The sequence below is a fragment of the Pangasianodon hypophthalmus genome, chromosome 2 (assembly GCF_027358585.1).
Source record: "Pangasianodon hypophthalmus isolate fPanHyp1 chromosome 2, fPanHyp1.pri, whole genome shotgun sequence".
NCBI classification, from domain to species: domain Eukaryota; kingdom Metazoa; phylum Chordata; class Actinopteri; order Siluriformes; family Pangasiidae; genus Pangasianodon; species Pangasianodon hypophthalmus.
The window spans coordinates 4,861,415-4,874,853 of NC_069711.1; the positions used below are offsets into that span (position 1 = coordinate 4,861,415).

The window sequence follows — 13,439 nt, forward strand, 5'->3', positions numbered from 1 at the left end:
ACTCAATGTTGAGGAAAAAATTATGGAATCATCAACAAAAAAAACACAATTAATACTTTGTTGCTCCTCTTCTGGCTTTTATTCTTTGAGGCATAGACCTCACTAATGAAAAACAATATTCCCCATCAATCTGGTTCCAACTTTCTCAAATAGCAGTTGACAGATCAGCTTTGCAGGGTGGAGCCTTAACATGGACCAGTTTTTTTACTTTCCACCATAAATTTTCAATTGGATTGAGATCCGGACTGTTTGCTGGCCATGTCATTGAGTTGATATGCCTTTCCTGAAAAAAAAGCTTTAAAACTGTTTGCTCTGTGGCAAGATGCATTGTCATCCTGAAAAATTATTTCGTCATCACCAAACCTATTTTCTATTGATGGAATGAGAAAATGTCCAAAATTTCACTGTACAACTGTGCATTGACTGCTGAGGTAATGACTGCCATCTTCCCTGGTCCTTTACCTGACATGCAACCCAATATCATAAATGAGTTGGGAAATTTGATTGGTTCAGGCAGTCATCTTTATATGTTTTGTTAGAATGGCACCAGACAAAAGTTTCAGCATCATCTCCTTGGCCAATGCAGATTCATGATTCATCACTGAATTTCACTTTCATCCAATCATCCACACTCCATGATTGCTTCTCCTTAGCCCACTGTAACCTTGTTTTCTTCTGTTTTGGTGTTAGTGCTGGTTTTCTTTTGGCTTTTCTATATATAAATCTCATTTCATTCAGCCGGTTTCTTACAGTTCTGTCACATACATTGACTCTCGTTTCCGCCCATTTGTTTTTCATTTGTTTTGTTGTGCATTTTCTATTTTCAAGACATAGTGCTTTGTGTTTTCTATCCTGATGCTTTGACATCTTCCTTAGTCTGCCTGTATATCTACCTTTCATAACCTTCCCATTAAGTTTATACTTGCAACAAATTTTAGACACAGCTGACTGGGAGCAACCAACCTCTTTGGCCACACTCCATGTTGAAATTCCTTGTTGAAGGAGTTTTATAATCCTTTCCATTGTTTCAACTGACAACTCTCTCATTGGAGCCATGTTTCCTTTCAATTAGCCAAGTCCAACAGCCCATTAAAGTGTGTAAGCACTCCCTTTTAACTGCTGACTTATTAGCATTTTTAGACTTGTCCAAGTATTTGTTTTAGAAATGGAAATTAAAAATTGATTCCATAATTTTTTCCTCAACATTGAGTGATTCCATAATTTTTTCTTCTACTTGATTTGGATAAAGACATGCCATTAATAAAAAAAATGTCCTTGAATTTTTTTTATGTATATTTCACAAACCAGAATGTTAAGCTCTTGAACAAAACCTTTTTTGTGTCATATCTGTGATTTGTTTGTTTGCTATAAAGTAAAAAAGCTGGGTGAACATCCTCTAAGTGTGGTGATTCCATAATTTTTGCCAGGGGTTGTATATTGCATATAGTGAGAAACAACTAAGTGAAGGTGAAAGATGTCCAGTATCTCCATAAATAAAAAAAATAGCTTTGTAGGCAGCAAAGAGTATCCAGTATGGCTGCTAACTAATGATTTATTATGTCATGCCTATATGAAAATTATTCAGACCAGAAGAGATGGATGAAGCTCCATCCTCATGCTCTCATCCTCCACTTGCAAAGGGTGCACTACTGAGCATTGGGATAAATTTTGAAAAAAAAAATCACAGTTTATGGAAAATTATATTTCAAAATTTGTCAAAACTATTATTTTTCGTGCTTTATTTCATGGCCTACTTGTCTTTTACTCCGCTTTCCCCCAGGCACTGACAATTTACACCAACTAGCTGATTCTCCTATACCATGACAACTACCAGTCTAGGAATGTGAAGGCCAACACATGCATCCTTCTAAGCCACATGTGAAGTTAACCACCATATATTCTCAAACCACTGCTAATGCAACATCATAGCACACCTAAACATTTTTGGAGGAGATCATTAACTGGCCTCTTCTGTATACATGATCTCAGAGATGGCAAAAGTAGATGAGTGTTGCACTGATTAACATGGAAATGATGGAAGCATCTTTCACATTCAGAGAGCAGGGCCAACTATGCCTTCTTAGATTTGAACATATGATCTTCCAATTACAGGACAAACATGGGTCTGTTGTTTAATTACTTTCAACTGACTTGCTTAACTGCCTATCTGGGTCATGACTCTGTAACATTGTTAATGATTCACTCATGACATGTATGCTATGTTAGAAAATATGCTACAACCAGGAACACAAAACCAGTTTACATCTTAAAGGGAAAACATTTTCTAGCATATTGGCTTAGCCTGACTTCATTACAATCATTCTTGATGTAATTTTATTACAAATGACTGATACTACTTGTGCGATATCTTGATGAGTTTATAATTTGCTGTTGCTATAATGTGACCAGCTATATACTATATAGTACAATACTATAGTATGCTAAAATTAAAAACCACCACACCACTGCTCTCACTTACTCTCCACTCTGACTCGAGCACTGGTCCGGTCATCCCTGGACTTGCAGGCATACTCTCCAGCGTCCTCTTTGGCAACGCGGTGGATGGTGAGGCTCCGCTCCACACCATCAGCCCGGATGGAGAAACGCCGGCTTGGTGTGATCTCTGCACCATCCTTCAGCCACTGCACGTCAGCTTTGGACTTACACACTTCACATCGCAGTGTGATCATGCCATCCCTGTGTGCCACAGTATCAAACAGTGGCTTCACAAACTTAATGCGCATCTCTGGATGGAACAGAACACACAAATAAACACAGAGTCATAGTGAGTGTGAGATCTGGATCACTAAAAGGATATTACAGTATCTGTTGTACAAGGTGCTTTAACTCCATATAAAATCCATGCTTAGTTCTTGTGTTTATTTACTATTTGGCAGTTTAAATTAAAAAGGAGAAGTCCATTTCACCAAAACAGAGCATATGCCTCTTTTTTTGACTATGGGCCAAACCCGCTGCTTTAGTTTTTTTCTGGGTCCCTGTTCCCACTGGACTGAGCTCAGCTTAACCATGAATCCTGCTGCTTACACATCCCAAGTAGTGGCTACTATGAATACATAATGATGCAGTACAGAATGATATAGTAAAATAGGAGACTTTATCCCTATTTTACTTTATCCCTCTCAAAACCAATATGTTTACCAATATATTTTGCAGACAGTCAACAGTTTGAATGTTTAATTTATTTGACATTACTTAGAAATTAAAGCATTTATAAAATTATTGTAAATCAGCTTCAAAAAGCAAATTATATAAATAGATGTGAATCAGATAAGGTGAAAACATAATTCACAAAATAAAGTTCCTTAACTTAAAGTTACATAGAGGAATGGTGGGTCATGGAAGATAAAATACAACAGGGCCAAAAGTTTGTGGACACTTGACCATCACACCCATATGTGGGCATTCCCCAAACTGTTGCCACAAAGTTGTAAGCACACAATCCCTTCAATGGAACTAAGGGGTCAGGCCCAAGCATGACAATGCCCCTGTACACAGAGCAAGGTCCATGAAGGTTGGAGTGGAAGAACTCAAATGGCCTGCACAGAACCCTGACCTAAACTCCACTGAACAGCTTTGGGACGAATTGGAATGCCGACTGCATCCCAAGCCTTCTACTCAACATCAATGCCTGACCACACTAATGCTCTTGTGGTTGAATGGGCAAATCCCCACAGCCATTCTCCAAAATCTAGTGCAAAGCCTTCCCAGAAGTTATTACAACAGCAAAGGGGCACTAAATCTGGAATGGGATGTTTAAAAAGCACATATGGGTGTGATGGGCAAGTGCCCCAAATTTTTGGCCATATAGTGCATGCTACTGTGCATAGTTCCATTAAAGAAATGTAAAAAAATTTATGACATTAAGCTCCCTACCTTTAACCAGCAAGCTAAAGTGCAGCTCATCTGTGATGGCGTCGCATGTGTACTCGCCACTGTCAGATCTCTTCAGCGGCTCAATGGTGAAGGTGTGGCTCAGGCCCTGAGAGGTGCTGCTGAAACGTTCTCCACTCACCAGAGTCCAGTCCTTCAACCAGCGCACAGGAGCATTTGGCCTGGACACCACGGCTGTCAGAGTGATGCTTTCTGCCTCATAACCCGTAACCATTATTGTCTCCTCTTTGTTAATAAACTCTACAGGGGGCTCTGCAGAATGCAACCATTCAACAAATTACATAAAGTTATGAAATAATATTAAAAGAAAAGCTATACTCACCTTTCATACTAATATAAAACAATAAAGTACACAATAATTGTTACACCTTCTTCCTTCCTATCTAGATCTTTTCCTCTACACTTTTTCCTCTATTCTTTCCTTCATTCTGGTATTTGTTAGCTCACACTCGATTTAATTAGTCATATGTTATGAGTCTGTGATAAGTTGCATGTATGCATGGGTGATATAAACCCTGCTGCTCTGATTTGGCAAGTTTTCTATGTACATTTAGGCAAAAACACTTCAAAACAAAAAAAGTCCTCCATCCTATACTATGAATCTTCTCCAAAAAAAGCATCTGAAGTAATAGTCTTAATACCTTGGACTTTAATTGTGGTCACCATTTGGTCATCAAGGGCATCACACACATATTTCCCAGAGTCAGTGGACTGGATATCAGATATAATAAGTTTGTGCAGTGTGCCATAATTCTCAATGTATGTGCGGGAGTCAGGGACCACAGGTTTCCCATTATAGAGCCACTGAATGGTTGCATTTGCTCGTGACACTTCACATGCCAGAATCAGGTCATCACCTGCTACCATTTCCTGGTAGTCAGTCTGGTCGGAGTTCCCCAAAATCTTCACAGGAGGCTCTGAAGGAATACACCAGGTACACTATATGGCCAAAGGTTTGTGGACACCTAACCCTCACACCCATATGTGAGACTTCGCCAAACTGTTGACAAATTTGGCAGCACACAATTGTATAGGATGCGTTTGTATGCTGTAGCAGCATTTAAAATTTCCCTTTACTAGCCTAGCCCAAACATGTTCAAGCATGATAATGCCCTTGTGCACAAAGAGATGTCCATGACCTGAACCCCACTGAACACTTTTGGTATGAACTAGAACAGCTGCTGTGTGAAAGGCCAACTCGCCCGACATCAATGCCTGACCTCACTAATGCTCTTGTGGCTGAATGGGCAAATCCCCATAGCCATACTCCAAAATCTAGAAGAATGGAGGTTATTATAACAGCAAAGGGGGACTAAATCTGAAATGGGATTTTCATAAGGCACATATGTGTGTAATGGTCAGGTGTCCACAAACCTTGGGCCATATAGTGTAACATATAAATTCTCTGAATATTCATGTACATGAACAAGGTAAACCATTTATTTACAAAAATCTATACAAACAAAGCTTTATACCTTCTACAGTGACATGAAATGAAATGCTGTCATCTTTTGCATCAAGTAAATATTCCCCAGAGTCCTCCAGCTCAGCACATAGGATGACTAGTCTTCTAAAAGCCTGCTCTTCCTCAAAACAGAAATGTCCATTTTCCTCAATAGGGCTTCCATCTTTGTACCACCTTACAACTGTGTTTAGCCTGGATAGCTCACATTCCAATACAATGTCATCAGACAACAAAACCTTGTATTCTGTCTTCATTTCATCTTTTTTCAGGATTTTCTGTGGAGCCTCTGATCAAATAAGAAAAGGTTAATCATTCAAGAGTGAAAGAATTTACAAATGTGCTAATGGCACTATGCCTACATGAAGACAACACTTACCAGTAATGTTAACTTGAAAGTCCATCGTATCATCAATCGCATTGCAGGTATAAAGGCCTGAGTCGAGAAGCGATGGCGAGTGGATGGATAATTTGCGAATAAGGCCATCCACAGTAATGGTGACATTGCTACTTTCCTCCACCTTCATACCATTCTTCATCCAGCACACCTCTGCATTCTCACGTGAAACCTCTAGCTCCAGTATCATTGCTTCCCCAGAGAAAGCCTGAATATCACTGCCTGTCATTTTGGAGCAAGAGAGTTTAACAGGCGGTTCTGTTTGGGGAAAAAAACAACTTACTAACTCTTATGATCTATATCACAAATTAAGATCATAAATGTGGTTTTCATTTATTTTAGAGATCACTAAGATTAAGATAAATATAATTCACTATGTGCCATTCATAATCTAATTAATATCACTATTGGAGACCTTGTTCATTCACTCTGTAAGATAAAGTACCTTCTATTTTCACCCAGAAGATCACAGAATCATCTGCAGTTTCACACACATACTCTCCTGAATCATCTATAGTGGTCTGAAGTATAACCAGCCTGCGGTGAACGCCATCTTCCTCCAGTATAAGATTATTGCTTTCCTCTACCTCCATGCTATCACAGTACCAACACACTTTAGCCTCTGGCTTTGAGATCTCGCAACTGAGGACAAGTCTTTCCGATCTCAATATGCATACTTCCACCTCTGACTCGCTAGGGGACAAAATGTGCACTGGAGCTTCTAATTAGTGAGAAACAGCAGAAACAGTTGATAGAGTAATTAAGGTGATCTATAATAAAGATTAAATGACATGGAAGATTTTTCACTTTTTATTAATTGAGAAATGAAGACACGTTTCATAGCATTGTTCTATTTTATGTAAAAAATTTTTAATTTTTCATTTTGACCCTGAACCATAACAGTTTTAATGTCTTCCAATAAAGCCTCTCACTTCAGAGGTGCTCACCTGTGACATTCAGCTGGAAGAAAACAGTATCACCACCTGTGTCACATAAATATTCTCCCGAGTCCCTTCTGCTGGCACAGATGATGGTTAACCTCCTGTATGGGCCTTCAGCACTCAGCCGAACATTTTCACTACCCTGGACCTTCAGTCCATCCTTAAACCAGCATGCCGCTCCATTTGAACGAGAGAGCTCACAGCTCAATGTAATTTCCTCTGAGACATAGCGATCTAAGTGGATGTCATCTTTTGGTTCCACAATCATCACTGGTGGTTCTGTTTGAAGTCAAAACAAGTTCAGTATATGTTTCATCCAAGGACATCCAAACAAGGTGTAAAATGATATCCAATTTGCAAACTTCTACCACATATTTGCTCATAAAATTGTGCCTCCATAGTTACATGAATTCAGCATTCCAAATATGAAATACCTGTGTAAATGTAGATTAGATGTAGGATAATTAAATGTACAATCACTGAGCACTTTATTAGGACCACCCACATTCATGCAATCATCTTATCAGCCAATCATGTGGCAGCAGTGCATTGCATAAAATCATGCAGATACAGCTTCAGATAATGTTCACATCAACCATCAAAATGGGGGAAAAAATGAGATCTCAGTGATTTTGACTGTGGCATGATTGTTGGTGTCAGACAGGCTGGTTCAAGTATTTCTATAACTGCTGATCTCCTGGGATTTCCATGCACAGCTGTCTCTAGAGTTTACTCAGAGTGGTGCAATAAAGAAAAAAAATCCAGTGAGTGGCAGTTATGCCAATGGAAATGCCTTGTTGATGAGAGAGGTCAACAGAGAATGGCAAGACTGGTTTGAGCTGACAGAAAGGTTAGGGTAACTCAGATCACCACTCTTGGGTAACTCAGATCACACAACCTTGAGGTGGGTGGGCTACAACAGCAGAAGACGATGACAAGTTCTACTTCTGTTCACCAAGAACAGAAAGCTGAGGCTGCAGTGAGCACAGCACCAGTAGCCTGGTCTGATGAATCTCAATTTCTGCTGAGGCACACAGATGGTAAGGTCAGAATTTGGTGTCAGTAACATGAACCATGGACTCAACCTGCCTTGTTTCAACAGTCCAGGGATGTGATAGAACAGATTCACAGCATGAAATCTGTTCTATCTATCTATCTATTGTGCCAGAAAATCTGCAGCAATTGCATGATGCAATCACAGCAACATGGATCAGAATCTCAAAGGAATGTTTCCAACATCTAGTAGAATCCCTGCCATGAAGAAATAAGGCTGTTTTGAGAGCAAAGGTAGGCCCTACCCAGTATTAGTATAGTGTTCCTAATAAAGTGCTCAGTGAAAGTAGATTTTGATTAATCCATACCTTTAACAGTGACTGTAAATGACATGGTATTTTCTCCTGCTTGGCATGTGTATGTGCCAGAATCAGACAAATTTGCTGATCTGATGATAAACCACTGCATGGTGCCTTCAGCTTTAATGGTGACATTGTCATTCTGGAAGACCTCTATACCATCCTTAAACCAGTGGGCAGTGGCATCTGGCCTAGAGAGCTCACAGTGCAGCACCACTGGGTCCAGCTCCATGGTGCTTTTGTGCCTCTCCTCCAATGGAATTTCTTTAAATGATACTGGGGGCCCTGAAAACATAATTAAGTAATCAATAACATAGTGGTGGCTTTGATCAGTCATAGTGTGTGATAATGAATTAAATACTTCCTCATTTTGAACACTGCTGTGAAACAGTTCATACGGTCCACACAAGAACTGAAATATTAAATCATATTAATCCACAAAGGTTTCAGTGAAAGTGACACAAAAGTTTTAGTGAAACAGTTAGGAAGATAATAAAAAAGAAAAACATAATATACTATCTGTACAATTAATGATTTTGGAAAAGAAAGGAAGGGAATGAAAAGGTAAAATATTTTTATGTCATGTCAATGCCAGAATTGGCTTTAAGCTCCAACTCCCAGAGTAAAGTATGGCCTACAAACATGGCCACCATGGACTACAACGCACAGCCATTACAGACACTCTCACATTCACGTTTACCAGACTACTGATTGCACTCACCTGGACTCAATCACCCACACTCTACATAAGCACCCTCACAGCACCTTCACTTCGTGAAGTATACACTGTGTTCAGTTGTTCCAGATATTACCAAGCCTTTGTATTCTGATTGCTATTTTGGTTCTTGATTTCACTTCTGGTTTTCTCGACTCTCTCTTGCCTGCCCTAGTCTATGTTGTTGATTGCCTGACCATTGCCTGCACCTTGACCTTGATTTTGGATTATGTCTTTGTATTGTTTGCAATGATTAATAAAGCCTTGTGTATTGCACTTGCTTCCATACCTGCATACCTGACATATTAATGTTCCAATATGTGTGGACATTTATTCCACTTCGCAGATTGATAGGTTCCCTGTCCTTGAACCAGGAAACATCTGGATCAGACACCTAACAGGGGGGAGACTACAGAATCCCCAGCTTCTATAGCCCTGTTCCTCTCTGCCTTTGTCGGACTCTCAAACATGGTGCATGGTGCTATGGGAGGTATGTTTAGTTTACATGAAGAAGGTTTTGCTGAGTAATTGAATATTTTCAGTCAGATCCAATCTATTCAGTTCTCCCTCAGGCTATCATACACTCTGAAGGGGCATAACAGCCATGGGGGACAAGGGGGACAATTTTGTGCAGTTCTGTGCACGTGCACATGCACAAGCACTGCCCCGAAGTGAGCCTGTGACTAGCAATCACAAATCTCTGAGGCAGAAAACGCACATCACAAACAACCACAACTAAACTGTGTGGGACTGAACAAATGCACTGGATGAAGTCAGTGGACGTTTTATGAAAAGACAGGGACTTTCACATGAGGGAGATTTCGGGAGTGAATTACCTGGCTAAGCTGAATTATTATCTTAGCTAAATTAGCTAGCAGACTGGACTTGACAAAAATGTAAAAACTGTATTATGTTCTGGTATAAAAATGATATTACCTAGGGATATTTGTAATATTATCTAATATTATTATTACCTAACATTACCTAAGTGCACCTAAGAGCATCTAAATGCACTGACTGCTACTAGTTTAACCACATTGTAAAAAAGCTCCTTTATTAGCTATAGTGAAAGATAATATTGAACCTACAAGCATATTTATGTATACTTATGAAGAGGCATGAGTGTCGCAGGAAGTTTATGGAGGGGACAGGAGAAATGAGTATCACAATATGATGGCATATGCAACATCTCATCTGGCTCACGCTGATATAAATTTGTTTGCAAAATATTTTGTTGACTTCTAACGACAATTCTCGACCTACCCAATGAGTCCTAGAGTTATGGCCTAATTAGTTAATAAATGGTATACATGCCACATTTACTATTTAATTTTTTTTCAGTTTTTAAGCTCATCAAATAGAAAGTAGCTGTGCATTAACATTTGCAGAAAAAAGGTAATTAAAAAAAAAAAAAAAAAACTTTCCTGCAGAGGTTGAGTTTTAATTCTTTTCACTTCAAAAATCAAGAAAATATGTCATTTAGCCAAGGGTGTGTAAAACTGTACAACATTTTGTGAAGTTATACAAAAAACTTGTAAAAGTATATTCATAACTCTGTTACACATGGAATGGTATAGAATTCATATGCGCTTATATCTCTTTCCTGTATTACTTTCCCTGACACAACTAAATTAGCTAGCTAGCTCAGAAGGCACACGGACACCAACTGCCACTTACTCTCCCTCACCATACTTGATCTGGATAATGCAACCTATGTAATCAGGAATGGACTTCTTACATGACATATATAAAAATTCAAATTAGTGCTAGAATGAATGCACATTATTTACCAACTAAACATGATGTGTTACCATGGTGGTACCAGCAACTGACCACAATTTTCTTCTGTTAAAAATAAATCTAATAATCAAAAAACTTGGCAAGACTTTCCACTAGATTTTGGAGTATGGCTGTGGGGATTTGGCCATTCAGCTGTAAGAGAATTAGTGAGGTCAGATACTGATGTAGGGTGAGAAGGCCTGGGGCCACAGTTGGCATTTTAATTCATCCCAAAGGTGTTCAGTGGGTTGAGGTCAGGGCTCTGTGCAGGCCACTTGAGTTCTTCCACTCCAACCTTGGCACACCTTGTCTTCATGGCCCTCAGTTTGTGCACAGGGGCATTGTCATGCTGGAACATATTTGAGATAGGTCCTTTAGTGCCAGTGAAGGGAAACTGTAGTGCGACAACATATGAAGACATCCTATACAATTGTGTGCTTCCAAAACAGTTCTGATTTGCATTATATATCTTCCATGTGCTGACATTATAGACCGAATGGTTATACACTGAAAAATTACTAATACATGTAAATACATTACACAAATGGGAGATGCATTGTTCAGTTTTAACCTGACCTAAACACTGCCTTGCTGGGACCTAAAATATATGGCAACAGGGGCATGGTCAAGCATCAGCTGCAGACAGAGAGGAGGTGGATTGAACTGACAGGTAATGTGTGATGTTTCTCACCTGTGTCTTGTTACTGCCAGTGTACTTATTTGTGTCTCTTTGTGCTTTCAGTGACTCCCGTAACCGGCGAGAGAGAGAGAGAGAGAGTGTGTGTGTGTGATCTAGCTTGCAAGACACACATACATGCACACACACACACACATACACACACACACACACACCCATACACACGCCAAGGAGCATGCAATTGAACTTGATGGCGCGAAAGCTGCGAGTCCATGACAGACCCTTTGAGTTGACCTGTTTTTTGTTGAGTTTTTGAAAGTGCGCTGAAAAGTGCGAACTGACTAAATGTGAGCCCGGAGTGCGGGTAAAATTCCACCTGCCTCCTGAGTCTTCCTCCTCTGGCCATTCCCACGCAGCTGCAGCATGCTCAAAAATCTCGAGGCAGCAATCTTGGTGAATGTCATGTGTGGCACAGTGGCGGGGGGACACAGCAGGAGATGTGGCAGGCTGCAGTAGCTTCTGGAATGCCTGCCAGCTATCAACCTGCTCCTGTGTTAGGGCTTCGAACCGCAGATGCTGCTCGTTGCTCAGGTCAAGTGCTTGGTGTTGGGTTTGGTGGAGGATGGCAAGAGACTTGACGATCTCGCCTAGAAGGGAGGCTTTCATGTCGGCATCTAGGTCTTCCCTTTTCCCAGATTTCGGCACCACAGAACCCGGTGTGTGAGGGTGTGGAGGAAGACCGTATTTCTACCATATTTCTGTACAAACATGAAGCCATTGCTCCATATACAGTTGAGGCGAAAAGTTTACAAACACCTAGGCTAAAGGCATTCTACTTCACAGACTTCATGTTACATTATCTGTGTTAAGTAAATTAGGGTATCTGCTTTATTTCCATAAAAAGGTCATTTCAAAATAATAGTTAAGAGACAGTTAAGATGATTTATTTCAGCTGTTATATACTAGGTCAGAAGTTTACATACATTTTGTTAGTACTTGGTGGCACTTATTTGGCCTTTTAATGGCTTCACCTTGAATCAAATGCTTGGGGTAGTCTTCCACAAGCTTCTCACTTTGGCAATATTGGAGTGGCACTAGCCAGTCCAATACTATAATTTTTTTGTCTTTAAGTCTTTTTGTTACAGATTTGGAGGTATGCTTAGGCATTGCCCTGCTGGAAGACCCATTTGCTGATGTCTTGATGTGTTACTTCAGTATTTCTAGATAATCCTCCTTCCTCATTATGCCATCTATTTTCTGAAGTGCACTGGTTTCATTTTCCCATAAAACACCCACACAACATGATGCTGCCATCCCCATGTTTTACAGTTGGGATGGTGTTCTTCAGATTGAAGGCTTCAGCCTTTTTCCTCCATACACACTTCTGATCATTATGGCCAACCAGTTAATTTTTTTTTGTTTGTTTGTTTCGTCTGTCCAGAGAACTTTCTCTCCAGACTGAGAGAAACTTCAGTCTGGCTTTTTTATACTGTTCTTGGAGTGGGGCTTATTTCTTGCTCGACAGCCTTTCAGGCCGTGGTCATGTAGAACTCTCTTAATGGTGAATGAATATACTTTGGTTCCTGATGCCTCCAACTCCTTCACCAGTTCCTTTGTTGTCTTAAGGTTCAGTTCACCTTCTGGACCAAAGTTCATTCATCCCTGATTTTGAATTTATGCCTCCTTCTTGAACAATGCAGAGTCTGTGTGGACCCAAGACTTTTATATTTGCATACTGTGGCAGTAGGGAGTATGTGATGATTCTCACCTGTGTCTCATTACCTGGCGGTCTACCTATTTGTGTCAATTTGTGCTTTCAGTGGCTCCTGTAACCCATGAGCGAGAGAGAGACAGAGTGCGAGACACACACACACACACACACACACACACACACACACACATACACACCAAGAAGTGAGAACATGAACCTGACTGAGCAAAAGCTGTGAGTTTTTTGTTGTTTTCTGTTGAGTTTTGAAAGTGCACTGAAAAGTGCAGTCTGAATAAACATGATCCCGGAGCTCAGTTAAGATTCTGTCTGTCTCTTGAATCTTACTCCACACCCTCACACACTGGAGATCTACAGTGGTGCCAAAACGTGGGATATGGAGAATACTCTGACACCACCATGGAAACCTCCCTACTAGCTGAGATCATCAAGTCCCTCACCATCCTCCACAAAACTCAAGCACTCCTGACAGCCAGCGGGCACTCCAGAAGCTGCTGCAGCCCAGTACATCTCCA

At 40.2% G+C, this 13,439-nt stretch overlaps 1 protein-coding gene across 12 annotated transcripts in view; it reads right to left on the bottom strand.

The window, feature by feature from the left end:
- Positions 1-13,439, bottom strand: part of obsl1a (obscurin like cytoskeletal adaptor 1a) — a 126,673-nt gene that overhangs the window by 83,850 nt on the left and 29,384 nt on the right. For all 12 annotated transcript variants that reach the window (XR_008300980.1, XR_008300985.1, XR_008300983.1 and 9 more), the window contains 8 exons: positions 8,074-8,349; positions 6,719-6,991; positions 6,217-6,492; positions 5,754-6,029; positions 5,388-5,663; positions 4,554-4,829; positions 3,895-4,164; positions 2,480-2,746 (listed from right to left, as the gene is read on the bottom strand). Coding sequence is in view for 8 of the 12 variants with exons in the window: in XM_053229459.1 (XP_053085434.1) it covers positions 2,480-2,746; positions 3,895-4,164; positions 4,554-4,829; positions 5,388-5,663; positions 5,754-6,029; positions 6,217-6,492; positions 6,719-6,991; positions 8,074-8,349 (2,190 nt within the window). In the remaining 4 variants the exon portion in view is untranslated. The remainder of the gene's footprint in view (positions 1-2,479; positions 2,747-3,894; positions 4,165-4,553; positions 4,830-5,387; positions 5,664-5,753; positions 6,030-6,216; positions 6,493-6,718; positions 6,992-8,073; positions 8,350-13,439) is intronic.